Below are 27,070 nucleotides of genomic sequence, written 5' to 3'. Positions count from 1 at the left end.
GTCTCATTTGCTGATTTGATTTCTTTTTCCCAATTCTCAAACTTTCAAGGTGTTTCCTCAGTTTTTGGGAACACTAGATCCTTGGAAGGGATGCTTTTTTAATGTGTGTGATTTTTTTTTTTTTTTTTTTTCCCCCCCCTCAGGTTACAAAGGGAAGAGGGGGATGGAGCCTGGTGCCCGGCTGGCTTGCTGCAGCCAGAAGATGTACAGTTCCTTCAAATTGACCTGCACAAGCTCTTTTTTATCACTTTGATTGGGACTCAGGGACGGCATGCCCGTGCTACAGGCAAAGAATTTGCCCGTGCTTACCGAATTGACTATAGTCGCAATGGAGAGCGCTGGATCTCCTGGAAGGACCGTCAGGGCAGGAAGGTGAGTGTAGCAGGAACTGAATCACGGAGCATGCAGATGTTGTTATGGAGAACTAGACTGTAGAAGGCACATCCTCTACATACTGCATAGTGCATTCTACTTCATCCTGGCTCTTCTCTGTCAAGGCATTCAGGGTTCTCTGCCTTAGTCCTGTGTCTGCTGTGATGTTGGACTCTTATTTCCCTGACCTGACTCCCCCAGATCCCAGTTATTGCTGTGACTGAAAGCTGCGTCTCTTCACTGCCTTTGTGTCCATGTTCAGAACATCATGTGAATGTCCCTCTACCAGCTAGACGCTTGCTTCTGAATGGGAAGCTGCAAAGCAGGTGCCTGCTTTCTCATTTAAAAAAGAGAGGGGGTGGCAGGGAATGGAGATGAGTTTCTGGGTGTCTGATAGCGTTCAGTGTAGGGAGCAGTGAGGAGGAAGGAGTTCAGAGGGTAGGATGTGTGCTGAGCACACATACTTAGGCTTCTCACTCCTCACAGTTGTCTTATCCTCTCTCCAGACCTGAGTACGTAGCTCCGCACTGGCAGTACTCTGGTCATGTTTGTAATTACTAAACTTCCCCTGGGAAGGAATCCCCTTCTCTTATCTGCAGCTCGCCTGACCTGGTCACCCTGCCTCAGGCTGGCTTGTGAAGCCTGAAAACCTAAGCCAAAGTAGAAAGGTACTGGGTGTGAAGTTTTCTTGTGCTGGGGGGTGCTTTGGAAGTCAACAGCGGGGTTTGTTTTTCAGTATTAGGTAATAGCTTTTAGATTGTTAATGAATTATTGGCTCACTCAGACCTTTGATCGGCTGTTTGGCTGTTGCCATTATCTTGCCCATCCCTTGCATATAGGTGTATGCTACAAACGCTGTCTGCAGGATAGGAAAAGAGTTAACGGTTCTTCTTCGGTCCTTTAGGTGAAGTCTGTCTGCATCTTGAGTGATACCAGAACTCAGTAGGCTTACACTGTCCACAAGCAGCTAAATGTCCCTTGTCTCCCACCCCAGTCCTGTGCAGAGTGCTGTTCTTGGGTACTCAGGATTCTGTTAACGTCAGGTGTTACGATTTAGCATGGGTCAGTTTTTGCAAGATCTCCCTCTTAGGCTGTAATAGGGTAATGAGCATGTGTTCAGCTGTGTATGATGCTGTAATGTGAGCCATCCTCTGTTTTGTATATGTGGAAGTCCACATATATTCTGTCTGTGTGTATACCTGTTCCCATCACATGAGATCAAAAAGGTTTCCCTCCTGGTATCCTTAGAGAAGATGCTTCTGCCTCTCTGTCCCTGCTGTTTCTGGACATACATTCTGGACATTTCCAAATGGAGTGCAATTCCTGCCGTTTCAGCTTCTCTGAAAAATGACTTTCCATAAACCATGTTTTTCAAAATGTGTCACCAATAGGGGCATATTCCATTAGTGAATTTGTATTTCAGAAGCACTGCTGTCTGGTCAAAAAATTTGATTACAATGTCCTGTAAAATCATTCAGACCTTGGAATGAGGTGCAAGATCCTAATCTACTTCCCTGTATGCATTAGGAAGGCTTCTTCCAGTCCTGCAGTTGATAGATGCCCAGTTGCTGATGTTTCAGGGTATGACTATGTGAGCCCTTCTTGGCAAGATCTCTGTCCAAGGGGATCAAACAAATTATTTCAGTCAAAAAACCCAAACCAACCCCTTCACTGTGCTGCTAAGTTTCAGACATGTAGCCTGTGCTGCTCCTCACAAGGGAAGTCACTTCCAGCTTTAATTGGCTCAGTAAAGGCAGAGTCAATTTGATGACCCCTTGTCTCTGGTACCAGTTAAGGCTGGTCCTCTCTGGCGCTGATGATGTGTGGTGGAAGTGCTGTTAAGTCCTGGGTCCTCATCACCTTCTGCTGTCAGCCACCTGCAGTCGTTTGCCAGCAGCACCACTTCATTCTTGCTGTTGGGAGCATTGGCACCAGTAGTGGCTGGGACTGGAGGCTAGTGCTGAGTTTGTGCCTCACACAACTGATTGACTTTGGGCTTTTTGGCCCTGAGAAACTGTGTGCTCAATAGCAGCATCCCCACCTGGTGGAGGTGCTAGGGAAAGTGCCGCTTCTCTTTTGCTTCTCTCAGATGTTTCTACAGGACAAGCAAAAATGTCAGCTCTTCCACTACGGAGCTGGTGCAGAGGTGCCTTTTTATGATGTGGATGGCTGAAGCTTTCTTCCTGTTCCTCTGTGCAGCACTGTGTCTGTCTCAGACTCTTTGGCTTGACATGTGTCACCTCAGATTCCCTGACAAATGGCCAACTCCAGAGGATCTGTCCAACTCCTGTGATGAAGATGGGATATTCTGCTATATGCTGTCTCCTTTTGGTTTTTTATCTCCTATCAGCAAGGTCTTGTGGAACCGGCCTAGGTGGCTTCCAGGTCTCCTGTTTTAGGCTGTCTGACAGCTGAAAGGGTTAATTGCTTTCACTTATTTCCTGAAGACAGGAATGACTTATGTACTCCCTGCTTCATTAGAAGTAGTCATGGGTGTTTCTCCTAGGAAGAGAGATACTAAGAGGCTGCAGGTTAAAGGCCTGTCGAGGAGGTGAGCTTACTCTTTTGCTTTCCTTCTGTTTTCTTTGGTCCGCTCCTGGGACTTTGTGGCTTTGTATAGCTGTCCGGCCGGGTGCAGGGAACTTCCACGGCTATCCTGGTGCGGTCCAGTAGACCACCAGAGGTGGCTGGCTCTTCAGGGAGGTACGGTCTTCTAAGTGGTTTCTTTTTGTGACACAACAAGGTCTTTTACTTCTGAGTGGACTCTAGCCACATCTGGACATCTCCCCTGCTGCCATGAAGAGGAAGACACCTCCCTCGTTGGCCCCCCTCATCTGTTTAACTGCCTATACACCAACAATTGCAATCTACATGGTCTTTTGAGTAACCTCAGCCTCCGATTCATCCTTCCCACCAATAGCATCTCTGAACAGGAACCTTCACACTCAGAAGCGTTCTTATTTTGTTTCCATAGGACCAAATACTTTCCAAACTGCTGGGGGATTGACAGCTTCAGCTGTTTCCACACACTGACTGTCAAAATATAGCGGACTCTTCCCAGAACCGCAGTGAAACTGAGGGGAGGGGGAGGATGAAAGTCGCTGTTTAGATCAGACTGCGCTTCAGCAGGATGGGGTGACGGTGGCAATGCTGAACACTTTGGTTCAGGACATCTGCTGTGCAGCTGCATGTGCCTTCATCCCCCAAACACTGCAGCACCTCTGGAATTGTGTTGGCTTATAGAGAAAGGACATCAGGACCCTCCACCAGGTAACTGGTGAGGAGAGCAAGTGCTCAGTTACCTGTTTTGAGAAAGTACACAGAGGCTTGCTTGAAGAAAGAGGAATTAAGCAGCAGTAGTAACTGGAGGTGTTTGCAACGTACATGTACATTCACCTCCTTCCTGCCATTCTCCTCTCCCTCAGAGAACAGCCTGGTATGGGTCTGCAGTGGACAGGAGGTGAAATGGCAGCACCCTTCACCCTGTAAGCCACGTACCAGGTAGGCGGAGGGGAGCAGCAGCAGCTAACCCTCTGCAGGTACTGCGTGGGAAAGCTCCCCAGTGTCAAATGATAAGGTGCAAGTACACCACTGTACAAATGAACAACACGACAGGGAGAAGTTGCTGGTAAGGATCTCTCTTCTCCAGGTGATCCAAGGCAACATCGACACTTACGACGTGGTCTTGAAAGATCTTCGGCCTCCCATCATTGCACGCTTTATCCGGGTGATTCCTGTGACAGAGATGCCAATGACTGTCTGTATGAGGGTGGAGCTCTATGGCTGTGTCTGGTATGGTAAGTAGCGATTCCCATGCCTGTCACTGGAAAGTAGTCCTTACGCAATGCTGACTGGGACTCACCTGCGTCCCCACGTATGCAGAGGGAATCCCAGGCCCATGGAACTGCTTCTGTTGGTCCACATCATAAATAAAAGGATCATATGGACAGAGATGATGGAAGGCTGCTGCTGCTGTGTTTCTGAGGTATATGGCCTTCTTTTTTAGATGGTTTGGCATCCTATAGCATCCCTGAAGGAGGGACAATAGCGGCTCCTGGCTTCCCCATCGTTTATCTGAATGACTCGACCTATGATGGCTACCAGGAGCGCAGGTGGGAGAAGTCGTCCTGTTCTCTCTCGGTCACTGTGCGAATTATCTCTTCTTTCCTACTTACCCTGTCCCCAGTATCTTGTATCCCAAACACTTTGAGACCTTCAGAGCTGTAAGCTAGCCTGCTAGTTCCGCAAAGCATCATGGCTTCATTAGTCCAGGCCCTTTGACACGTTGTTAGTTGCTCTTTTAGAGGAGGGCGTGGGCTCAGGATGCATCAGATTCATTTTCCTCCAGCAGACAAAGGCTGGCAGGAAAGAAATAATTTTTTTGTTATTGGAAGTTGTTACTTCTCTTTAAAGAGAAGAGTATGTCCTTATACAGCTCAGTACTGTCTTTGTTCACAGCTTCCATCTTTACGTGATGTGATGATGCAGTCCTGATGTGTCTAGTTGCTTTAAAGCCCTCATCGCTCTTGCTCTCTAACTGTGACCATATTCATTGCACTGATTTCTTTGTTGGTTCAGGTATAGCCTTAAGCTGTCATTGATACTGCATAGCTTAAGGTGCTGCTACTCTTCTGTTGTCCCAGGTTGGAGAGTGAGAGCTGGCTGGACCTTCTCCCTGTGCAGTCCCAGTGTTGCTGGAGCAGCTGAAGGTCCTTGCCCTCTTCACTGCCTTTGCTTTTGCAGTTTGATATCTGAAATGCATTCTCTAGCAGACTGCATCTTAAACTGTTGCAGGAGGTCTCCAGGGTAAACTGGGCATCTGAGAAAGTGCGCAACACCTGAACTCTAGGCCTGCACTTGATACCTGTGAGCTTCTGGACAGATTTGAGATATTGTTTTTGAAAACAAAGCTCTGATGGACTTGAAACAACTTGGAAAACTGCATCACTCCCTGTGAGAAGCTCTAGATCGGCAGAGGCACCACTGCCAATGTGGTATGAGAGGAAGGTGGCTGATTACTCAATCTAAAGATTTCTTGGGTATGATGCTTTTCCAATTTGGAGTCAAAAAGCCATAATTAACTGGATTTTGACAGCTCATTACAAGGTCTGTTAACTTTTTACATCACTGAGATTAGTTAGGTAGGGTAGCATGTTATTGACATTCTGGTGTCTCTGGTTTATGTGATAGTTAACTCATGGAAACAGAGTTAGTTAAGGGTCTGTATCTGAAATGTTAAATAACTGGCTGAACTTCCGGACATTAGTGTAACAGCTTTCTTTGCTATAAATACAGATTTGAGTGTGTTTCAATGGCTTGAAACCTCAGACAAACTTGGGCATGGATATCGTTTTGAGGCAGCATATCCCTGCCTGTGCATGAATGTGCCTGATAAGTGATCTGACAGTGTCTCTTCAGTGACCTGCTGTCTCCCATTGACTTAAGGTGTTTTCATTTTATGTCCTGTTTCAGTTGTCATTAACTTCCAGAAGATTTTTACTGTTGCCTAAATGCTTTGTTATGCTTAGAGGTGATTTTTGTAAACTTGTTTGTGTTCTATCATGCTGGATGTTAAAATAACAGGGTGGAAAGTACATTATTCATGCCTGTAGGATGTTGCAAGATACTGAGTAACGATGTTTTTATATGTTGATATCTGATGTTTTCAAGCTGCATTGATATAGCAGGGATTGGATATTTTAAAAATAAGTTTTTACGTGCAGAAAGATGTAGGTGTTGCACTTAGCTGACCAGCACTAACTTAGGAAGCTGGGTCAGCTGGTGAGTGTCGGGGAGCTACAGATGTAGGCACAAACCCCAGTGTGCTAAGCAAGGACTCTTTCAAACTATGTGACCTCTAGGTTATGTGCCTGACTGGCCTGGAAGCAGGAGTCTGCCTCTTCCAGCTGTTAATCCTGTTTTGGAGTTCAAACAGATGCATACCTGTGCAAATCCTAGTGGCAGGAGGGCTCACTTGGAATGTACTTGCAGAGCTTCGGGCGTATGTAGCAGCAGCCCAGCCCGGGTTACGAAGACTGCCTAGAGGCAGCTGAAGGGAACCGGTCCAGGGAGCAAGTTCAGGCACTAGTACAGCCGAACTGTTTGCGCTTTCCTTGCTGTAGGACAAGGGACGTGCCAAGGATGGCTCCCAGAAGACTGGTGAGTCAGGAGTGTACCACATCTGGCATCTTCTACTCTGGAACAGTGCTGGAAAACTGCAATGGGCTCTGCATTCTGAGGTGGAATGAGGCAGGGTCCTGGGCAAGGCTGTGGAAATGGAGCCGATAACGCTCTCCTCTTGCACAAGGAGCAATGCCAACAGTTATCCTAGTTAGAACTGGCTGTGGCTGGGTGAGCTGCCCATGGTCTCACTGCTCTTTTTCCTGCTTCTCTGTGCCTGCCTGCACAGCTTCCCCTGCTGGTTCCCCCAGGACAGGACGGAGCAGTGTTCCTCCCATGCAGCTCCATGGTGAAATGCTGCAATTAAAGCTCTGTTTGGAGACCGTACAGTGTCATTTTCTGTAGTCTCAGTTTTCATTCTCAAGAGACTCTGCTTGTAGTTTGGCTTTGCTGTTCTGCTTGATATCAATGCAAAAGCTTCTGTTTCTTCCTGTGGAGGGACAGATTTTAAAAGCCCAGCTCTGACAAAATGTGATCTTGCATAAGAACAGGGAATGAGTTCGTGTCCAGAACAGGTTCAGAATAAACTGTTTTCCTGGTACCAACTGAAGGACCCACGTGCTTTCATGTTTGAGCTCTCCTGGCTGGTATTCTGCCTCATTGTTCGTTCTTTCTTGCTAGGCATTTGTACGGCGGTCTGGGCCAGCTGACAGATGGTGTGCTAGGACTGGACGACTTCACACAGAGCCACCAGTACCGTGTGTGGCCAGGCTATGACTATGTTGGCTGGAAGAACGAGAGCTTCAGCACAGGCTCTGTTGAAATGGAGTTCCAGTTTGACCGACCACGGAACTTTACCTCCATGAAGGTAGTCAGTTGTCCCTCTCCAGCAGCCTGGGACAGGCTTTGGGTCTGGGTGCTTCCTGATTGCCCCTTTGGATCCCTTTCCCAAAGCAGGAGGATACAAGGTGCCTGGCAGCAGAATCCACCATAGGCAGAATTTGAGCAGATGTCCCACGTTTGCCAGTGTAGAAAGGTAAAGCAGGGGGAGCACTTGCCTCCCCAGAGCTCAGACACTCTCCTTTCAGTATTTGGCTTAAAGAAATAAAAAGCAGACACCTGAAGTGGTGGTTAGGCAGCTGAAGTGGATTTAGGTTGTAGGCTACTTACTATGTAGGGGCTGCCTGACCCTTGTGGTAAAGGAATGTTTCCATCTTGTTAGGAAAAAAAAAAGTTGTGTTCCCATTTTGACCAAAAATTTTGCTGGATGCCTCAATCTGTGCTTGTGCTGTGGGAAATTGCTTAAACACGTGGGAAAAGGATGAGCTGAACTTTGAGCTTGTAGTAAACAGCAGAATCTTTTAAAAAGGATTGGTGGCTTTTCTTGTAGAGATTTCAAATGAAGGAGAACCCACCACATCCTTAAGTAAATTGTTTTGGTGGTTACTTACCCTAGTTTTATTTTGTCTATTTTTAACTTGCAACCATTGGCTCTTAGCCTGCTTTTGCTGGCAAGAGTAGAGACCTGCCTTCTCAGAAATATTCCTGCTTCTACACTGTGATTAAAACATTTTCTTAATGTTTGCTTCAGTAAACTAAGTTGGCTGAAGTTCTCAATGCCTTCCCTGTGAGATCCAGGGTCATTTTGGTAGCTGTCTTCCTGTCCTTTTTTCTTTGTCGGTATACTTTTTGAGGTATAGAAACTGGAACTGGATGCAGGCTTTCCATCAAGCTGCATAAAAGAATGGTACCAGTTTCCTGCTTTTGGACAATTTTTCTTTGTTTATGAATCTTGTGATCATATTAGTTGTCCTAGCCAACGGACAGGGAGCCAGTGTTCATTAAGACCTCGGTATCATGCTGAAAGTCAGTTCAAAGTTACTGGTGTCCAGGGTTAAAAGCACCACTTGCATTTTGTTCCCAAGTTCACAACCCTGAAATGAGTCAGTTATGAAAACTTCAGATTATTTTAGGAAACAGCTTATTTTTTCCCCCATAATTTATTTTATTGATGCAATTCTGCTGTCTCTTTAAGATCACTGAAAAAAAAACCAAATAATCTTGATCTAGGAATACATTCTGGTTAGAAAAACACCTAGAGAAGAATTTGTGCCTTAAAATTTCTAAGACCTACTAGTTGACAATTTTTAATCAAGTCAGTATAATTTGTGAGTTCATACTATGCTAATTGGAGTCAGATGATATAATGAGTAAATCAAATGCCTTACAAAAGTCTGTCATGTAAACACAGCCATCCTGATCAATCAAACACATAAGCTCATAAAAATAGCTACTTCGTCTAGTATTCCATTATAAAGCTGTATTGATTAGCATAAATTATTCTTCATTATTTATTGAATGTCATCTGTTTGCATTTATTTTGTATAGGCCAGGTGGTCTGTAAATACTTTCTTGTATCTTCCTGCCTGTTAGCTTTATGCCAGTCCTCTGCACTTCCCCAGTATCCAAGAAAGTATTAAAAATAAATGTTAGCAAGTATTGCAACTGCATTGCAAATTACTTAGGCTTATTATAAAATTAGACCTTAGTAGGTGGTATTTGGAATAGAAAGTGTCTCTGTATCAGTCCAAGATGCGAACCTATCCAACTCCGGTCCAAATGTAGCACAAATCATATATTGCAGGCGTGAAGCATTCCTGCCTTGTTATGGATGACTAGTTCTCCTTATTGAATGATGTTGTCTAAGCTTCATCTGTTCCTAATTATACACAAATACCGTTCTTTTGTCTCCTTACTGTTCATCAGGCCTGTCATCCTCATTACTGCTTCACTGCTATTCACTGCGAGACCTTGCAGAGGCCAAGCAATTAATGGGGTTCAAAGCTGCACTTGGTTTGGAAACTTGTTGTCACCATTGCTAATACTCCAGTCATTAGGAACTGATTTCTAGAGCTGCTAGGAAGGGTTGGACCACCATGGCTATGAAAATGGAGTAGCCTGAAGGATATCGAAGATCTTACTGCTTCTGGTTCCTGGTCACTGGCCATAGTGCCAAGATACTGTGGTCCAGATCTTCAGGATGGCGTGGCAGAGCTTTAACTGCCATGTTTGTTTAAAAAGGCACAGGGGCAGGATTTGTATTGAGGGCAGGCAGGGGAACAGTATAAAGGATCCTTACCAACTTTGTTCCTCCTCCCGAAGCCTGCTTTGGAAGTGCTGAAGGCCTGGGAGAGTGCCTGGTGTTTGGTGGTGATGGGTCTGCAGTGCCACAACCCAGGAAGATGGAGATGTCACTTTGATGTTGAAGCCTCTTGGTTTGGGTGCAGCCCAAGAGCAGGGGGAAGCAAGCTGCTGCCAGTTCTTGGGAGGATGAACTAAACCTCCCAAATAGAGAGGGAGGTGTGAAGTCAGCCTGACAGCAGTTTGTGAACTGTTACTGTGGAAGTGGACTATGTGGAGCTGTAACTCAGAGATGAGAGAGGATGCCTTTGTTCTAGTGAGATGTTGACATGGCAGCACAGTGATTGCAGTCTAAATTCCAACGTCATCAGCGAAGTCAGTGGTGCTGTTGCAGCAGGGACAACCTGATGATGAGCTATCAGCAGAGGTTAATGGGTGCAGGCTTGCATAATGGTCTTCATAAAACTTGGATCCTTCGTTGTCTTCAAGGTGCAACCACAGCAGAAAAGCTGCTGTGTGTTGGGGGAACATCTTCTCGAGCTTGTACTGTTTTTTTGAAGAAATTAGCTTAGACAGAAAGCCTACAGCATATGCAAAAAGAAGCTAGAGCCCATGCATGGTTTTTCTTTCCCCTCTTCAGGATATATGTTCAAGGAGAAATGGTCTGTAAGGCCTCAGATCAGTACAGGGTTTGTTTGATTGATCATTATATGGGCTTTTTGAAGAGCCTGCCTAAATTTGACCATTAATGTAGCTTTTGCATCTGAAGGTAAGAGCTATTTCGGATAACTTTTTGCTTAAATGTTCTCATTGCACACTGAGTGGCTGGAGCTATACTGGAGCCAACCTGGTCATACTGGGTTAGGAGTGTTCATGCAGGGCAATATTAGAAATAGAAAATCTTCATGGATGGAAAATCCCTGAGGTTTGATTTGTTTCAGTAAAACTTTCTCCTGTCTGACTGATTGGTTCTCTTCTTCCTAGGTGCATTGTAACAACATGTTTTCCAAGGGGGTGAAGATCTTCCAGAAGGTGGAGTGTTTGTTCAAACCACGCCTGATTGCAGACTGGGAGTCCGAACCTGTTGGTGTGGCAACTGTCTTGGATGACAAAAACCCCAGTGCTAGGTTTGTGACTGTCCCCCTCAATCAGCGTGTAGGTAAAGCCATACTTTGCCGCTTCTACTTTGCTGACACCTGGATGATGATGAGCGAGATTTCCTTCCAGTCAGGTGAGTATTCCTCCAATCAAGCAGATTTGGCAAAGCACAGAAAGCAAAAGAAATGGTGTGGAGGTGCGGGATATGTGGGGTTAATGTGAGTGTAGGGCACTGTGGGGCGATGTGATGGGAGGCAGGAGGTGATAGAAGTGCTGGAAGGGCAATGCAGGAGCAGAAAGGGCCAGTCCACAGCAGATACTTTTCAGGCTGATTCTGATGCATTTGTGGAGAAGCACAACCAGGGCAACCAAAAATTGGACTATAGAACATTTCCTCTTAGAGAGAGTTGCCTGCTGGCTTGTGGGGTTGATTTTTACTTTACCAAGTATTTTGTTATAAATAATTTAAGTGTATCTACAGATGATTAAGTTAGCAATTACGAAAAATAAGAGGCTGATTTTTTTTTTTCTCATCAAGTCTTAACTACGATGCAGAAGTCAGTGCCATGAGGTGCTTTGAAAGGCTCTAGAAGGGAATGGACAAGAGTCTTGGAGAAAACTGCCAGCACTGACAGTGAAATGATCTGACTGTAGCTTCCTACATGAAGGCCCCTAATCAGCTATAGTGAGAGAGCATTCCTGGGGAGTGGGATTGCTGCTGCTGCTGACTGCAGCTTGCTGATAGCAGCCCCTCCTGGCTTCCCTCTGTCACACGTGGAACTAGGCAGACTCAGTCTAGCCTGGGATGGTGATTCTTACAATCATGCTGAAATGGGGGAAAAAAAAGCACCCTTGCTCCAGTCCCCTGTGTCTGGCCAAGCTCAGGGGAGCATCCCGCACATGCTGGCGGTTTGCTGTGGTCAGGGTGTACGTGCCACCCAGTGCAGAGGCTCATTCCCACAGGTGTGCTGGGAAGTGCTGAGTGAGCAGGTATCTAGAGCTGTTTGTGACCTGCTTGGGAAGGCAGGGGTGGCTGCTGGGGTTGCACTGACGGCTGGCAGGAGCAGGGAGATTTTTTGGACTGACACCTTCCTTTCCTTCCCACAGACATGGAGAGCGTGAATCCTAATTTTGTTACGGTAGCCACAAGCACAACGGATCTTCTGGAAACAGAGTGCAACGTTACCGAGGGGACCTGGGGTAAGGAGTTCTGTTATTTAGCCATGCCAATAGCTCAAGTGTTGGGGACTTCACAGTAACATCGTAGTTAACATGGTCTTTTCCTCTGTTTCTGGAGATTTGGGTATGGCCTGGTTATTGCCCTTGCGCACAGGGCTGCATCTTACAGTCCTCTGAGCCTCAGCTATTTCTTCTTCCCTCAGCTGGCCAAGGCTGCCTCGGAGCAAGTGGGCTGAAGGCATATGTGCAGCCAGTGAAACTCCGAAAGCTGTCTGCTCTGATATGGATCCTTTGCAGGAATCTGTTCCAACACAAAGAACAGTCTTTGGTTGCAGAAGTCCTCTGCACAATTCTTAGCTGTGAGCCTCAAAATGAGAATTTGATAAGAGTAAGATGTGGATACAGCTAGTATTAATGCTCAGGAAGCTGCCTAAGATCTTTCCTGCACCAGACTGTAGGAAGGGACATGTAGGACGTTAGCCAGCACAGATAACCTGTGCTTTAACTTCGGATTCTTCTTCATGCCTCTGTGATTGCAGAAACCACATCATCTGTAACCAGCACCTGGATAGGAGAGAAAGCAGATGACTCCAATACCTCCATCCTTGTGGGCTGCCTTGTGGCTATTATTCTACTGCTCCTGATGATTATAGTCATTATTCTTTGGAAGCAATATGTTCAAAAAAGGTTGGAAAAGGTAATACAGTGGGGGGCTATTTTTGCAAACACAAGTTCAGTAATAAGCATTAACTCTAATGAGCTCAGAATTATGTGGAAAGCACAGGCTTTCCACAGCTCCATAGAGCAGCGAAAACCCTGTCCTCACAGCAGGGGAGGATGCCAGCCCTATCCAAGATGTTACTGGAAATTGCTGCGGTTGCAGCCAATACATTACTTAACTGAGCATCGCCTCAGCACTTTTCTTCTCTTTTGCAGGCCCCGCGTCGAATCCTGGAGGAGGATGCCACAGTTCGCCTCTCCTTCTACAGCTACACTATTGCCAACAACCAGACCCAGATCCACCAGTCAAATCCCACTTATGAACGTGCTTTTCCACTGGATTTGGAATATCACCAGCCAGCTACACTGCTCCAAAAGCTTCCAGAACTCTCCCAAAGTGCAGAGGATTCAGGTAATGTCATCATCAGTCTCCAGAAGCTAGGCATTTGTTCTTTCACTATTTCTCTCAGATCTTTACAATGTGCCACTTTTTTCAGTGTCTTAAGTAATCTTCTCTGACTCCTATGCAATACAATACTAACCCAGGGATCCTAAGACAATATTCTGGAGCTCGGAAACTTTTTAGCATGTGACTTTGGCAGATGGAGCATCAGCCCCATTAGAGGGTGGTGGCCTTTGTTTGTTCCCTTTGAAGACTGTGTTTATACGTTAGCCAGGTCACCTTTTAGGAGCTCAATTTTGGCAATCGGAACAATCGCACGTACTTTGTCTCATTGGTGCTTTGGCAGTGGAGTCACTGCCTGCAGCACTCCTGTGCTGTCCAGACTGGCTGGCTGAGACCTTTAACACTTTTTCCTGCAGCAAGGGCCCTTTGAAATTCCCCTACAAAAAGCAGAGGGAGATGCAGCAGAGAATTGTCAGTGGTGCCCTGGCTTCCAACCCCTGGGGAGCTTTTGGACTCGGGCAGAAGGGAACTTTCCAGTAGTGTTTTGTACTCGGTGATGGCAGGGCTGATCAGCGAATGGAAGAGCAGTGCTGCATTCCTCAAGCACTGACAGGGTGCTAAGATCCAGCATTACACTACACAGGGAGACAGATCTGGATTGAGTCAGGATGTGAATTTGAAGCAGAACGAATGTTCTGTGTAATACTGAACATACAGGGAGTTATATAAAGAGTTGTCCCACGGTATTGATGTGAATAAGCTGAAAAAGGTAACGTAGCATGCTAACAGAGGACGTGGAAAATGGAAACTTCAACCAAGAAAGGAATCCAGAGCAGGTTTGATGTTGCAAACACCCCTGCATCAGGTGAGGGAAACGGATTATATTCAGGGTGAATCAGGAACAGGAAATCACTTCACACTCATGTCTCCATGTCTGGGCAGGAGCTTGAGCGCTCAACTGGATAGAGCAGGCAGCTGTCTAATGCTAGTTCACTGGCACCTCACAGGTATTCTGGTGTCTGCAGAAGCGTGGCTTGTTCTGGTTTAAGCCCTAGTTAAACCAAAGCAGAGTCTTCCATCTGGGTGTACTTTGGTACAAGGTAGTAGCCATGTGGCTAGGCTGAATTCCCAGAGGTCTGCAGGATCGAGAGGACTGGAAGCCTCTCCATGGTAGGAATGGGCCATACTGGTTTTAAGGGAGTGAATGTGTCTGACTCCACCTATCTTTGGTTTCCCCTTAGTGTGCAGTGGGGACTATGCTGAGCCTGACCTGACCAAGTCGACACCTCACCAAGGCTTTCAGAACAATGTTCCTCACTATGCCGAAACAGATATCGTCCACCTGCAAGGTGTGACTGGCAACAACATGTACGCTGTCCCAGCCCTCACTGTGGATTCGCTTACCAAGAAGGACATCTCGGTGGGTGAATTCCCGCGGCAGCAGCTACGCCTCAAGGAGAAGCTGGGAGAAGGACAGTTTGGAGAGGTACAGCCATTCTCTTCCACTTTTCCTCCAACAGAAAGGAGATGCCCCTCTGGCACTGCTTCATACTTGAGGGCTGAGGGTTCTGCATACCAGCATTTTATGGAATATGTGTCTTTGCTCTTGGGGAAAGCTGATGTCCCTTAGGGTAGGCTTCAGAGAGCCCAGCTCTGCGCTGTGAGGCTGCTGCTTGGTACCATGTGAATCTTTCTCGACAGGTGAACTTTGCGAACTGCCTCTGTTTGCTGTCTATATCCCCGTTCATGAGCTTACAGAAGAGGCCTGGGGATGGGAATTCAGACTGGCTTATGGTCTTCCATGGGGACATACATGCAAATGTGCGTTTAAAAACTCTAGCAGTGATTCCAGCCAAGACAGATTGATCCTAGCTGTAAAAACAGCTTTCCTGTTAACAGCTGGAGGTTCTGGTGGGGCTCTGCACGCTGACCCAAGCAAAGACAGACTTCCCAAGTGTGGCGATGCCCTCACATGTTCTCTAGAATTGCTGCTTGCTCAGACCCTGGTTTGTGTCAGAAGCCTCGGGCAGCATGATACATGCATCTGTCATCTGCCAAGGTTTCTCTTTATTCCTTGAGCTCCTTTAAAGCTGTGAATGTTTTCACCTTGCCTTTTCTTCTCTCCTTGCTTCATTTCCACACTATTCCTAGTTCCATACTGAGCAGGTCTTCCACTCTCCTGCTCCCACTTTTCGACTCTTCTTTTCCTTCCCAGCTTTTGCTCATGCACAGCCTTAAATTCTGCCTGTCTACCACATCTTGGCAAAGCACAACCTTTTATTGAATGCTTCCTCTTCTGTGATGTGCTCAACCTTATGTCCCTTCTGACGGCACACCTTCCCTACCCCAGCCCCTTCCCTGTCCCACTCCTTTCTGGATCGCTCCTTGTATTGCGGAGGTGCTGACATCCTCAGCCTCTTCACCTGGCTGTCAGTGTAGCCCCTTCTGCTGTTGCCTGGATCCTGTCCTGGGCTATGCTCCAAAAGTGAAAGAAGCTTTTTTCTTTTTCATTGTTTTGCTTCTGGTTTCTCTTCCTCTCATTCCTGTCCTTCTAGTAACTGTCAAAGCTTTCTCCTTCTCCTTTGTGTTGTCAAACAGCAGCCATTAGGCTCTCCCATCTCCGTTGTCCTCTGAGATTGATTCAGCATCTGCTCCTTTCCTTACATCGCTTTCCCTCACTTTTCTAAATGTGCTGCATCACATTCTCCCATCTCTTCTTCTCACCTTCTTAGTCTTTACCAAACTAGTTGTCATCATATGTTTTGCTCCACTGCTCTTGGCTTAGTGTGCAGCCTTGCTTCTAGAAACATGGCTCATCACTTTTTTCACCTCTCCACTCAGAGCTTCCTTTCTTTTCAGTCTCTTTTCTTCCTTGATCCTAACCATCCACTCCCTGGGCTCAGTGACACATCACCTGCACTTAGTACTGTGGCTGTTTTCTGTTCCTAGTCTCATGACTACACCTTTACCACAGCAGACTTCATTTGCCATGTAACTGCAGCAGCATCTTTGTACTTGTGTTTCTCTTCTGTGCGTTTGTGGTGTTTTCTATGCTGTCTCCTTTTTCTCCTCACCATCCTAGTCACGTAAGTTCTTGCTGCTTTCTTCATGTAAAATTTGTTAGGCTTCCGTTACATTCCCCTCACTCCTGCGAGTCTTTGACGGACACATCCAGCCTGCTCCCCTTCTCCTGTCCTGCACACTTGAGTCTGTCTGCTTTCCCCACCCTAGCATCTCTTGTCCATTGGAATATGCGTTCTGGTAACTTCTTAAGCAAGTGTCTTGTCAGTGCTTATACAATCCTGGCAGTAATCTTATATCTTCATTTATCTGAAGAAACTTGGAATTCTGTGTACTTAGAGTATTCGTCTCTGGGTATGCTCAAAGGAGAGATGTTCATATCATGCACACGCTTCTTTTCCTGGGAATTAGAGGACTTCGCATAGTTAGCTGTAATTCCTGGATGCTCCTCAGTTAAGTTTGAGCAGTGACTCAAGCCAGACTGCCGGGCAGTTCTGGACTTGTGTGGCTGTTCTGTGCTGTACATGCCAAACCTGCTGCAGCCATGCTGTCTGCATGCACGTGCAGAGTAAAGCAGACTACTTCAGGCCAGTGACCTTCCTGAACATCTCCTGTACTTGCCAGGCAAATCTGAGTGCCTCAGTCTACTGCACCAGTCTGCACGTGTGCAGGAAAATGGGTGTGCTGGGGACATCAGGCTGCAATCCACATGTGTTCCTGCATCATGGGCTGCATAGCGTATGTACCCATTTGGCCCAAGATCTAGGGTCAGCCTGTGGGCTGTTTCTGATCAGAACAGCGTCACCTGTACTGGATCGTTCACTTGGTCATTCTGCCAGCGGTGACCAAGCCGGGATTTCAGTGTGATGTTGTTTGCTTGCGGTTTTCTGCCTGTGCGTGGTCTCATAGTTGCCTCTACCTTCTGCCCCACAGGTGCACCTTTGTGAAGCTGATGGCCTGCCGGAATTCCTGGGAGTCTCATCTACAGAATTCACTCACCAGCCAGTTCTCGTAGCAGTGAAGATGCTGAGGTCAGATGTCAACAAAACAGCCAGGTAAGCACATCTGCAGGGCTTACGATCTCTGAAGAAAAACAGATATTCCCCAAGCAACAGTTTGACATAGGTTAACCCTGGTGACTTTTGTAAGAGTGCCATGTGTCTCCGGTGCATGGTCTGTGTGTTCCTGTAAGGAACAGGACGTGGGTGGGCAGTGAGGGATAGGAATAGATGCAACATCAAACTGAAATGCTCTGTTAGTCTTGTTTGCTGGGGAAGGGGTCAACGTTGAACACAAGCACAGAACCAGCTTTCAAACGTAGTGTGTGCAGAAGTGTAAATGTCTCTGAACTGAGGTTTTCTTACATGCCACTTCTGCTTTTCTTGGAGAAAGGAATAGTTCAGGATTTGAACCTGTTTTCTGTTTTACAAGAAATGATTTCCTGAAGGAGATCAAGATCATGTCACGACTGAAGGACCCAAATATCATCCGGCTTTTGGGGGTGTGTGTGCGTGATGACCCACTGTGCATGATAACAGAGTACATGGAAAATGGAGACCTCAATCAGTTCCTGTCGCAGAGGGAGATCTACAGCAAATTTGCCATTTCAAACAATATTCCCTGCGTCAGGTAAGAGGAGCTGCCCATCTTTGGGACAAATAACAGTCCAGAGCTACCAGTTGCATCTGCTGTGCCTTTTGGGCAGTGACGTTCTTCCAGCCCAACTAGTGCCACATGCTGTGGACACTAGTCCTGCTTTGTGTGGGAGGTTGTTCTTGAGACCTCTGGAGGTCTTGTCCCATGAAGTGTCCCTGGCTGTGGGCTGTTCTGGTCACCGTGACAATCTTAGATGTACTGTTTACTGATGTGACCACCTGTTTGTATTAGTGGGCTTGCATCAAATGTTTCATTAATATGGGAAGCCAGTTGCATTACAGCAAGAATTTTGGGATGCAAATCCAGAATGTCTCTTCGGCTTTTAAGAAAGTTCATATGTTCTTTGGACGTCTAAAAAATACTACGTGAACGGTTTTATGTGAAGCTTCACTGAGGCAAGATTTAATCAGCCAACAGAAGGAGAATATTTGGCAAACCATTTTCTGTCAGCGGTGGCTCTTATCTCCCTCCTGTATGGAAGCATTAAATCTAACAAAGCATCTCTATTGCAGGTGATGTTCCTTCAGAGGAGACTTGTATGTAGCACTAATGTAGTCTGCGTGATAAAGAAACCTGCACTGCTCAGCGCTGCCGTGTTGCTTAGCCTTTGGCAGGTACCTCCCCAAAGGCTCAGATTTATTTGTTGTTCAAGAACTAGGCAGTTAGGCAGAGCCAGTTCTGTTGGTGAACTGGACAGGGGATGGCTGGGTCTCGCCACGATGAGACAACACCAGTGTTTGTGCCGGTAGCTGGCAGTGGTCAGTAGTCCTGTCTGGGAGTGCTGAACTGGCACCCTGCAGTCATGACACCAGGAATGGTAGGATGGGAGAGGATTTGCATCTGAGTAGGAACATATTCCTGCTCTCTCCGGTCTCCTGCCCTTTCTGCACATCTGAAACAGCTTTCACCTTTAGACTTGCGGTTTTGTTTCTTGGCCAAAGCCTTAAACTGTCCTTTCTTCATCTCCTCACCTCTCATCTGACTTCAGCTCTGTCACTCACATTATTCTTCCTTGGTTTCCATTACTTGGCTCTACTTGTAGTTTTTCTTTCTCTCCAGCTGATCCTCCAGCCCTCTCCTTTTGTCCCTTCCAGCCAGATACGGTTTCACATCAAAGGAAGGGCGGTGCAGCTAGCTCGGATATCTGTCTACACAGGAGTTGTTTACTGAGAGCGAAATGAATCCTGCTGCCAAAGAGTGCAGCTTGTCTCTGCCGGTGCCTGTGGGTGTCTAGTTGATGTGGTGAGGTCCAACCATCCCACCTGTCTCAAGCCCGATATTTGGTGCACCAAATGTGGTGACCAGCCCTTTCCTGCAGACACATCACATGTTTTTAAGCCCTTATGGCTCTTCGGTATTTGAAATGAATCTCCCTGCTGCATCTCTGGCTGTCTGGCAAATCGATGGCTTGGCTGAGGAGTGTCTCCCATCCTGCCCCTCCATGCAGAGCCGCAGGCTGAGCCCTGCAGAGCTGCTGAGCGGAGGGGCAGGCAGCCAAAAGGTAGCTGCTGGCAGGACCCTGCCAGGGTGCAGGTGGACCAGGAGAGACTGGACTTCTTGGTGGCAAGAGCAACAGCCTAGGCAGGGAGACAACGGCAACGGAGCAGAGGGACGGGAGAATGTAGGATCTTGGAGACTCTGCCTACTCCTATGTGGCAAGCCAACAATCAGGTTATCGAGGTAGAAGTGGGTGGCAAAGTTCCTTCTCTGGGGCACAGCAGGACCCCCCACATCAGGAGAAACATCGAGCTGGCTGTGGGACTGGGCTATGCCACCTGGCTGAGCTGTGACACTCACCATGCTGAAAGACTGGGAGGGAAATGGTGCCTGGACCCTCCTGCCGGGGTGAGGGGCTGCCTCTGAATCGCTGTAGTGATAGCGTAGCTGTTGATCAGAATAGGTATATCTGATCTGTGATCTTTAGATGCATTACGCTATTGTAATTTAGATAACATGGTAGTGCTTTCCGCATTGCCACCAGAACACAAAGAGAAGGAGGCTAAGACTTTCTTTTTCTGACCTGTATCGGAGAAATACTGTGAACGTTTTATTAGATTTCTTGTGTCAAGTGCTCGGTTATGTGAAGTGTTTGAGCACACACAGTGGGAAACGAGCTGAGCATCACAGAATAATTGTGTGAAGAATGCTGAAAGTCAGATGTACTGTGTATCACGCAACTTTATTAATAATTATCTTTATTTTGCTAATGGGGGAATGAAGATTATATTAAATGGAAAATGCATCTGTTTGTATTATAATAAACGTATTTTTACAAAAAGTAAGCTCTCTTTACTGTTAAGTGATGTATTTATGTAAGCATGGTGCCTGTGTTAAAAACTGCTTAGCTTGGTATTTTAAAGATAGGAGATTCTGAGATGGTACAGCCTAATTTTCTATGTCTCTGTGGAATGCTGGTGCTTTGGTACATAAACTATTTGAAAATCTCGATATTGTAGTTGATAATAAAAACCTACAGGATGTCACATTCTAAGGGCCCTGAATTTCAGGGGCAGCTTGTCTGTTCTTGCTTAGTCAGCTCAGGAGCTTGGCTTAGCCTGGCAGGTGAGGGTGTTAATGCCCTAAAACTAGGCAGTTTAGTTTCAATATTATGGCAGAAAATAAAATGACAGGTCACTGCAATACATCAAATGCAACAGAGTTGAGTGTGGGGAACTCTACTGATTTTTCTTTCTCCTATGTTTTCTTTTAATGCAGCTACTCTAATCTGCTGTACATGGCCACCCAGATTGCCTCTGGAATGAAGTATTTAGCATCTCTGAATTTTGTGCACAGAGATCTGGCAACTCGCAACTGCCTGGTGGGGAACAACTACACCATCAAGATTGCAGACTTTGGCATGAGCAGGAATCTTTACAGTGGGGATTACTACCGTATCCAGGGGAGAGCTGTACTGCCCATACGCTGGATGGCCTGGGAAAGCATCCTCCTGGTAGGGACTGCACAAAACCATTTTCTGTTCCTTCCTTTGACTCTCACTGTGCTCCTAAACCAGTAACACACGTATGTGTAGCGGTCATTACAGCATCAAAATGTATGCTACAGATGGCCCCAGGTAAGAAGTCCATTAGGTTGTGTTGGACATAACTCTTGTCCTGGGAAAGGAGTGTGCCCTTGCAAATACAGTGCAGATTGTAGAATCAGAGAATAGTCTGGATTGGAAGGGACCTTTAAAGGCCATCTAGTCCAACCCTGCTGCAGTGAGCAGGGACATCAACTAATCACTTTGGAAGCACTCAGGGTCAGGTTGGACAGGGCTCTGACCAGGGATGGGGCATCTACCACCTCTCTGGGCAACCTGTTCTGGTGTTTCACCACCCTCACTGTAAAAAAAATTTCTTCTTTATACCTAGTCTGAGTCTACCTTCTCTTAGTTTAAAACCATTACTCCTTGTCCTATCGCCGCAGGCCGTGCTAAGTCTGTCTCCACCTTCCTTGTAGGCCCCCCTTAAGCACTAAAAGCCTGCAGTAAGGTCTCCCTGGAGCCTTCTCTTCTCAAGGCTGAACAACCCCAACTCAGCCTGTCCTCACAGGAGAGGTTTTCCAGCCCTCTGATCGTTTTTGTGGCCCCCTCTGGGCCCGCTCCAGCAGATCCATGTCTTGCATGTGCTGAGGACCCCAGAGCTGGATGCAGTACTGGGGGTGGGGGGGGGAGGGGGTCTCACAAGAGTGGAGCAGAGGGGCAGAATCACCTCCCTTGACCTGCTGGCCATGCTGCTTGTGATGCAGCCCAGGGTACAGTTGGCTTTCTGGGCTGTGAGCGCACATTGCTGGGTCATGTCCAGCTCTTCATCCACCAGCACCCCAAGACCCTCCCTGCAGGGCTGCTCTCGATCCCTTCGTAGCCCAGCCTGTGTTGATACCGGGGTTGCCCCAACCCAGGTGCATGATCTTGCACTTGACCTTGTTGAACCTTGTGAGGTTCACATGAGCCACTTCTGGAGCTTGTCCAGGTCCCTCTGAATGGTGTCCCATCCCTCAGCCCTCGCCTGGCACCTAACTTCTGTGCCTGGCATTCAGGATCCCTGCTGGAACTGTAAGGAAGTTGCCTCCTCTCTGCTTATTTCCCTAGCTGGGAAGCTGAGAGGGGCAGGGACAAAACTTCGAGTGCCAGGGCTGGTTTTGAGGTTGGGGTTTTGCTTTGTGTTTAAGGGTCCTGCTGTCTCCCCTTAGGACATTGTTCAGCAGCCCAAATGCACCCGGTCTGGAGGCAGTTCCTTAATGTTCAGCCCAATTATTCCTTTCTCAGACTAATTGGTAAGATCACCTAGTTAAACTTCCTTACAACACACGCTCCAGGTACCCGGAAGAATTGTCATTCTCTGCTATAAAGGCTGATAGGCCTAAGCTTTCCTAAATTCACCCTATTTTCCTGGTTACAGCTGCATCTAAACCATAAGTCACTCCCATCTTCCTTGTGTGAATGTCTTCCAAGCGTTGACAGGCTGCTGGGGTTGCCAGATAAGCCTGGGAAATCTGGGTCTTGGATGTTTTCTGCCCAAACAGGCCCTCCAACCTCCCAGTGTTTTGTTATTTTCTAGCAATGTTTAGCTGCTTTTTGCATCTTCAGAAACGCATTGTTGCAAACATGGCCAGTTCGGGTACATTTTTTGAAGACGGAAAACAGGGACAGCAAGCAGGCTGTCACCAGCTTCTTACATGTGCCAAAATGAAAATTATCTTAGCCTTTCTCTAAGAGTCTCGAGTCTGCTTCGGTTCTGTTTCCACCCCGAGGGCTCTGCTTTCTGTTCAAAGGCCTGTCTGAGCTGCACTGCTGTGTGTTGGGTGGAGGAAGGCAGTAGCTCTCTGCCTGGCTGCCACTGTCTGTTTTCCTACTACTGCAAATACAGACTTTCTGAGGAGGGTCAGGAGTCTCTGGCTTTATCTGACACTTGCTCCCTGTTTCAAGAGGTTTATCCTGGTGAAAACAGCACCTTCTTAGAGCTGTCCCATGGGTCCCACAGACATGCTGCTCCTGCTCCACAAAGCGGTTGTCACACCTCAGTCCCTTTGTGCATTGCTGAGCATAGGTCACCTGCTCTGCTGTCTCATTTTCAGAGCACTTTTCCAGGTGTGAATTCTGCATCCTTGGATTTAGCTGCAGAGGGTGTAGACTGAAGTGTTTTTTGCTGAATGTGCACTGTGAGCAACCTGGGCTTACAACATCCTTTCTCTTCACAGGGCAAGTTCACCACAGCCAGTGATGTCTGGGCATTTGGGGTCACCCTCTGGGAGATGTTCATACTGTGTAAGGAGCAGCCCTACAGCCTCCTCTCAGATGAACAAGTCATCGAGAACACAGGAGAGTTCTTCCGGAGCCAGGGCAGGCAGGTAAGAAAGCAAACGTGATCTCTCCTTCTTGAGTTACCCTGGTCACATCCAGGTGGGATCTCTCCAGGGCCTTCAGGGTGGCCTTACATCACCTGCAGAAGACTCTGCTTCTATTACTCATCTTCTGAGTGTATCCTTCCTCTCTTTATCTCCCTTTATCTGGGCTCACTGCACTGGCTTTTGTCTCTTGGAGTCCCTCTGGAGGGATCTCTTGGCTCTGTCCAGTGCTTCTTCCCTATTATAAGCTGCTCCTATTTCAGTCTGTCCTCTTTAGCTTTTCTGGGCTCTCCTGCACAGCCCTTTTGCTCTTTTCCTTTGTCAGATCTCTCTCCTACTAGCATTTTCTCTGACAGACAAAGCACGTGCTGAGGTTGGGAAGGAGGAGTTAGTTCCCAGGGAATTAAATACTCCCTGAACAAGCCTTTCACATTTGTTCTAGTTGCTGAAGGGCTTTCCCGTGTCACTGTCCTCTCTTACTAACTCCGAGGCAGGACTGTGCATTCCACTGCTGCTGCCTCCAGTAGATACCAGTGATGACGCAGGACAATCACACCCCCTCAGTACAGAGGATCACTGTGCCCAAAAAAGTGGCGTGCCAGCTCAGAACACCGCTGTTCTCCCAGAAATCGCCTTTAGCACTAAACAAGTTAAAGGATTAAGGGGAATAAAATGATGGGAGGTTTTATTCACTGTCTCCCAAATACTAATGATTTACTGAAGAGCCTAAAAGATATGTATTGAAATGAGAGGGGGGGGAAGTTCTGCCAAGCTGTGCTTTAGATAAGCTCTAAAAGGTGTTTTTTCTGTCTCTGCTAACAAGCTGACACGATGCTTAGAAAGCCTCATGGGTTGTCTACGGTGAGTGAAAGTATTTGGATTTTATTGTGGTAAATTTGGTTTTGGCTTGTGTTTTGCTGTCACCTGGAAGATAAGTCTGCTCTGAAGCATTCATGTTTCCTGGGGGACAAAGGACTGTTTTGTGACCAGCTCATCAGAGAAGTTGGCAAAGTGTCCGCGGTGCCATTTGAGATGGCGTCAAAGCTCCATCCGGACTGCGCTGCCAGATTCATGCTTAATGGATTTCAAACATTGCATGATGACTGTCTCGTAAACCTAGAGTGAAACTGTCTTTTTGGTGTTAACTTAGTAAACGTTCAGTTCTTTCACGAAAAACCACTGAAATAGCTGTAAATTTCTTCCTTCCAGATCTATCTCTCCCAGACTCCTCTGTGTCCTAACCCTGTGTTTGACCTGATGCTGAAATGTTGGAGCAGGGATATAAAAGATCGTCCCACTTTTGACATGATTCACCACTTCCTGCTGGAACAAATGGAATCAAACATTTGACTCCAGAGAAAGAGACGAACTGTTGAGAACAGAGTGCCTTTGGTCTCTCTTTGCCTGTACCTCATGGGAAGATGGTCAGGCCACCTTGCTCTCCTCCCCTGGCTGGACCGTATTTAAGTTGAGATGTCCATGGCAGCTGCTCATTCTATTGGCCATGGTCTGACACACAGGACCAGAGGATCTCATTTGGTTGACAAATCATCTCCTCTTCTGAATCATTTCCTGGGAATACTGTGAGAGGGGTTTTACTAGATACCCGTACACCTTTTGGGCAAAACGAATGAGTAAAACTTGGAGGGACTTGGAGCTTTCTCCTGGGTGGAATACAAAGCTACCGGCTGGTGAGAGCGCTACCACTCACGACCAGATTTCTAGAAGTAAAGACTTCGGTCATCTAAAACTATTCCATTGAATCAAATGGAAGTCTTGTGCACATTAGCAAGTGTTTCTGTACGCTCTTGCTTCATACAATATGTATAGTGAGAGACTAGAAATGTCTAGAGCTAGGAGGTGGTGTAACGGACTTGAGAACTGACGGAGCATTTAGCAACCCTTTGGAAGTAACGCTACCAGGGTCTACGGAGGATGCTGATACAAGAGTCCAAGATAATGTTCTTTTTTCCTGTGGTTGTTAAGCACTGCTTTTGTTATATATGTGCGTTTTCCCCACACTGGATTTTTTTTTTCTAGAAAAAAAATTTTGAAAATGAATGTTAAAGGTCATAGGAAGGTCACTGCCGTAGAAGATCTTCTTTTGGCCTACAAATTAAGGCTAGGGTAGGGAGTTTGTATTGAAAAGTAGCTGATACTGTACTACTGTCACTATGTAGATTTATTAGCCTAATGAACTTGTAGCCACAATGGACTGATGTGCAATTAATCCTGTATAATTACCCATTAATATGAGATCTCTAAGTCAATGCTGTTACATGTGCAGAGGGAACTTAGATTTGGTGAAGCAGAATGGCTGAGAGCAGAACCCGCTATGTCACTTGTTGTAGCTCACGTGAGAGGAAAAGGAGCAGAGTACGGGTCGTCCCCTGGCACACGCGTGTGCGCACACACAGATACGTCCGTCAGCGTGAGCGGTTCCTCTTAGACCTGCAGCAGGGTTAGTGCTGTCGGCCAGGCAGATGTGCTTTGGTCCAGGCTCTGTTGTCACAGTGATCAAACCTGGCAGCGGGAGATGGGGGTGACGTATCCTCTTAGTTGGGGATTGTGTTTTATTTCGGATGCTCCCTGCACAGTGCAAGACCATTTACTCATTGGACTTGGGGTTGTTTTTTGTTTGTCGTGTCACAAACGGCTCATTCTCTGGAGGGTTTTAGAGGGCTCTGAAATCCATTTGGAGTGAGTTAGAGAACTCGGCTCATTTCTACAATAAATCCATTGTGGATTTACCAGGTGCCTGGGGAATACTCTGCTATTCCCTCTCTAATCATTTAGCCAGATCCTTAGGACCAAACCAAGTAGTTCATAAGCTGGGAGAAGATGAAAGCTCAGCACTTGACTTTTTTTTTTTTTTAAACAGCATCCAGCATAGCATATATTTCCAGTAAAAATTATAAAGATAATTTTTATTTTAGCCACAAGCGTAGTATGACTGGCTGTTTGTGCTATGAGTTCTGTAAGAGGGCACTGCTGAGAGAATGTCAAAACAGTTATAATATGAGGATGATTGTTATGTTGAAAGAAAAAAGCCTGCTTCTGAGTTGGCAGATGCCAGGATGGAGTGCAGCGTGGCTGTGTCCGCTCCCTGGGCAGGGTGTACTCCATCGGGAAGCTCCCCAGTTGCAGCTCACTTGGTAGGACTATGCCCAGGTTGTGCTGCTGCAGACCCGGGGGGGGGTTCCTGTGGCTGTGCATAGGTGTCTCCATCCGAGCTGGTCCTCTGAGCCCCTTTTACGTGCTAAGGAGCCAGAGGGTCCAAGTCTTCTCGTTTCCCTGCAAGGGCTACGTGGGCTCACGTGAATCTTGCCCCCAAATGGGTTTTGTGTTTTCCCCTTTGAGTAGAGGGGCCCAGAGTGAGCTGCCGTTCCACGTGTGTGCTGTCTGTCGGGAGCTGGGTGGTGGGAGTAAAGGCCAGCGTGGTCCTGCTGCAGCCTGCTGGGCACTGGTGGCTGGCAGACCACGCGCTGGTTGTATTTCTGGAATATTTCTACTCTGTCCCAGAAAACGTACCCAAGTCACATGCAGCCATGCGCATGATCTCCTGCACTTCAGAGTTTAGAGATACCAGAGTGCTTAATGTCACCTGGATGGGCTTTGTACTTCTGTTACGTCAGGATGTGCTGTTCCTCCGCTGACATGTTGACATACGAAGTTTCTCTCATATCAATAAATTCTAATGATAACCTTGACAAAAGTGAATTTCTACTTTTTCACCCAGGTGTCTGCGCTGAGGACAGAGATCCTGGTGTGGTTGTTCAGTAGCTCTTTGGTTTGTGTGTGACCCCCAGGTTTGGAAGGAGCAGCCACTGGCTGTTCAAAGGGACGAGTTTTGAAGGGAGTGCTGGGGAGGGGCTGGTGGGACCTGGATCAGTCTGGGATCGTTGTTTGGGGCTGTGAATATGGTGCTGCATTTCAGTAACAATTTTTATGTCTTCATGTTAAAATCAGAAGATCTGGGCTGGGAGGAACCTTTCTATGTCTCTTATAAAA

General features: G+C 46.9%; 1 protein-coding gene across 7 annotated transcripts in view; it reads left to right on the top strand.

Annotated features, from left to right (window-relative positions):
- Positions 1–26,763, top strand: part of LOC121093770 (discoidin domain-containing receptor 2-like) — a 63,102-nt gene extending 36,339 nt beyond the window's left edge. For 6 of the 7 annotated variants that reach the window (XM_040606611.1, XM_040606613.1, XM_040606614.1 and 3 more), the window contains 14 exons: positions 144–372; positions 4,022–4,169; positions 4,379–4,484; positions 7,174–7,360; positions 10,618–10,864; positions 11,839–11,931; positions 12,450–12,607; positions 12,847–13,042; positions 14,278–14,522; positions 16,991–17,112; positions 17,489–17,686; positions 20,429–20,663; positions 22,913–23,062; positions 24,269–26,763. In XM_040606611.1, the coding sequence (XP_040462545.1) occupies positions 144–372; positions 4,022–4,169; positions 4,379–4,484; positions 7,174–7,360; positions 10,618–10,864; positions 11,839–11,931; positions 12,450–12,607; positions 12,847–13,042; positions 14,278–14,522; positions 16,991–17,112; positions 17,489–17,686; positions 20,429–20,663; positions 22,913–23,062; positions 24,269–24,409 (2,455 nt within the window). In that variant the 3' untranslated portion in view covers positions 24,410–26,763. Of the gene's footprint in view, positions 1–143; positions 373–4,021; positions 4,170–4,378; positions 4,485–7,173; positions 7,361–10,617; positions 10,865–11,838; positions 11,932–12,449; positions 12,608–12,846; positions 13,043–14,277; positions 14,523–16,990; positions 17,113–17,488; positions 17,687–20,428; positions 20,664–22,912; positions 23,063–23,882; positions 23,940–24,268 lie in introns of those variants that run through there. The other variant, XM_040606615.1, reaches the window with a different exon arrangement.
- The last annotated feature ends 307 nt before the right edge of the window (positions 26,764–27,070 follow it).

This window comes from Falco naumanni, chromosome 9 (assembly GCF_017639655.2).
Source record: "Falco naumanni isolate bFalNau1 chromosome 9, bFalNau1.pat, whole genome shotgun sequence".
In the NCBI taxonomy this organism is placed as follows: domain Eukaryota; kingdom Metazoa; phylum Chordata; class Aves; order Falconiformes; family Falconidae; genus Falco; species Falco naumanni.
Note: the sequence above shows the minus strand (reverse complement) of the source record. Positions and strands in the feature narration are given on the sequence as shown.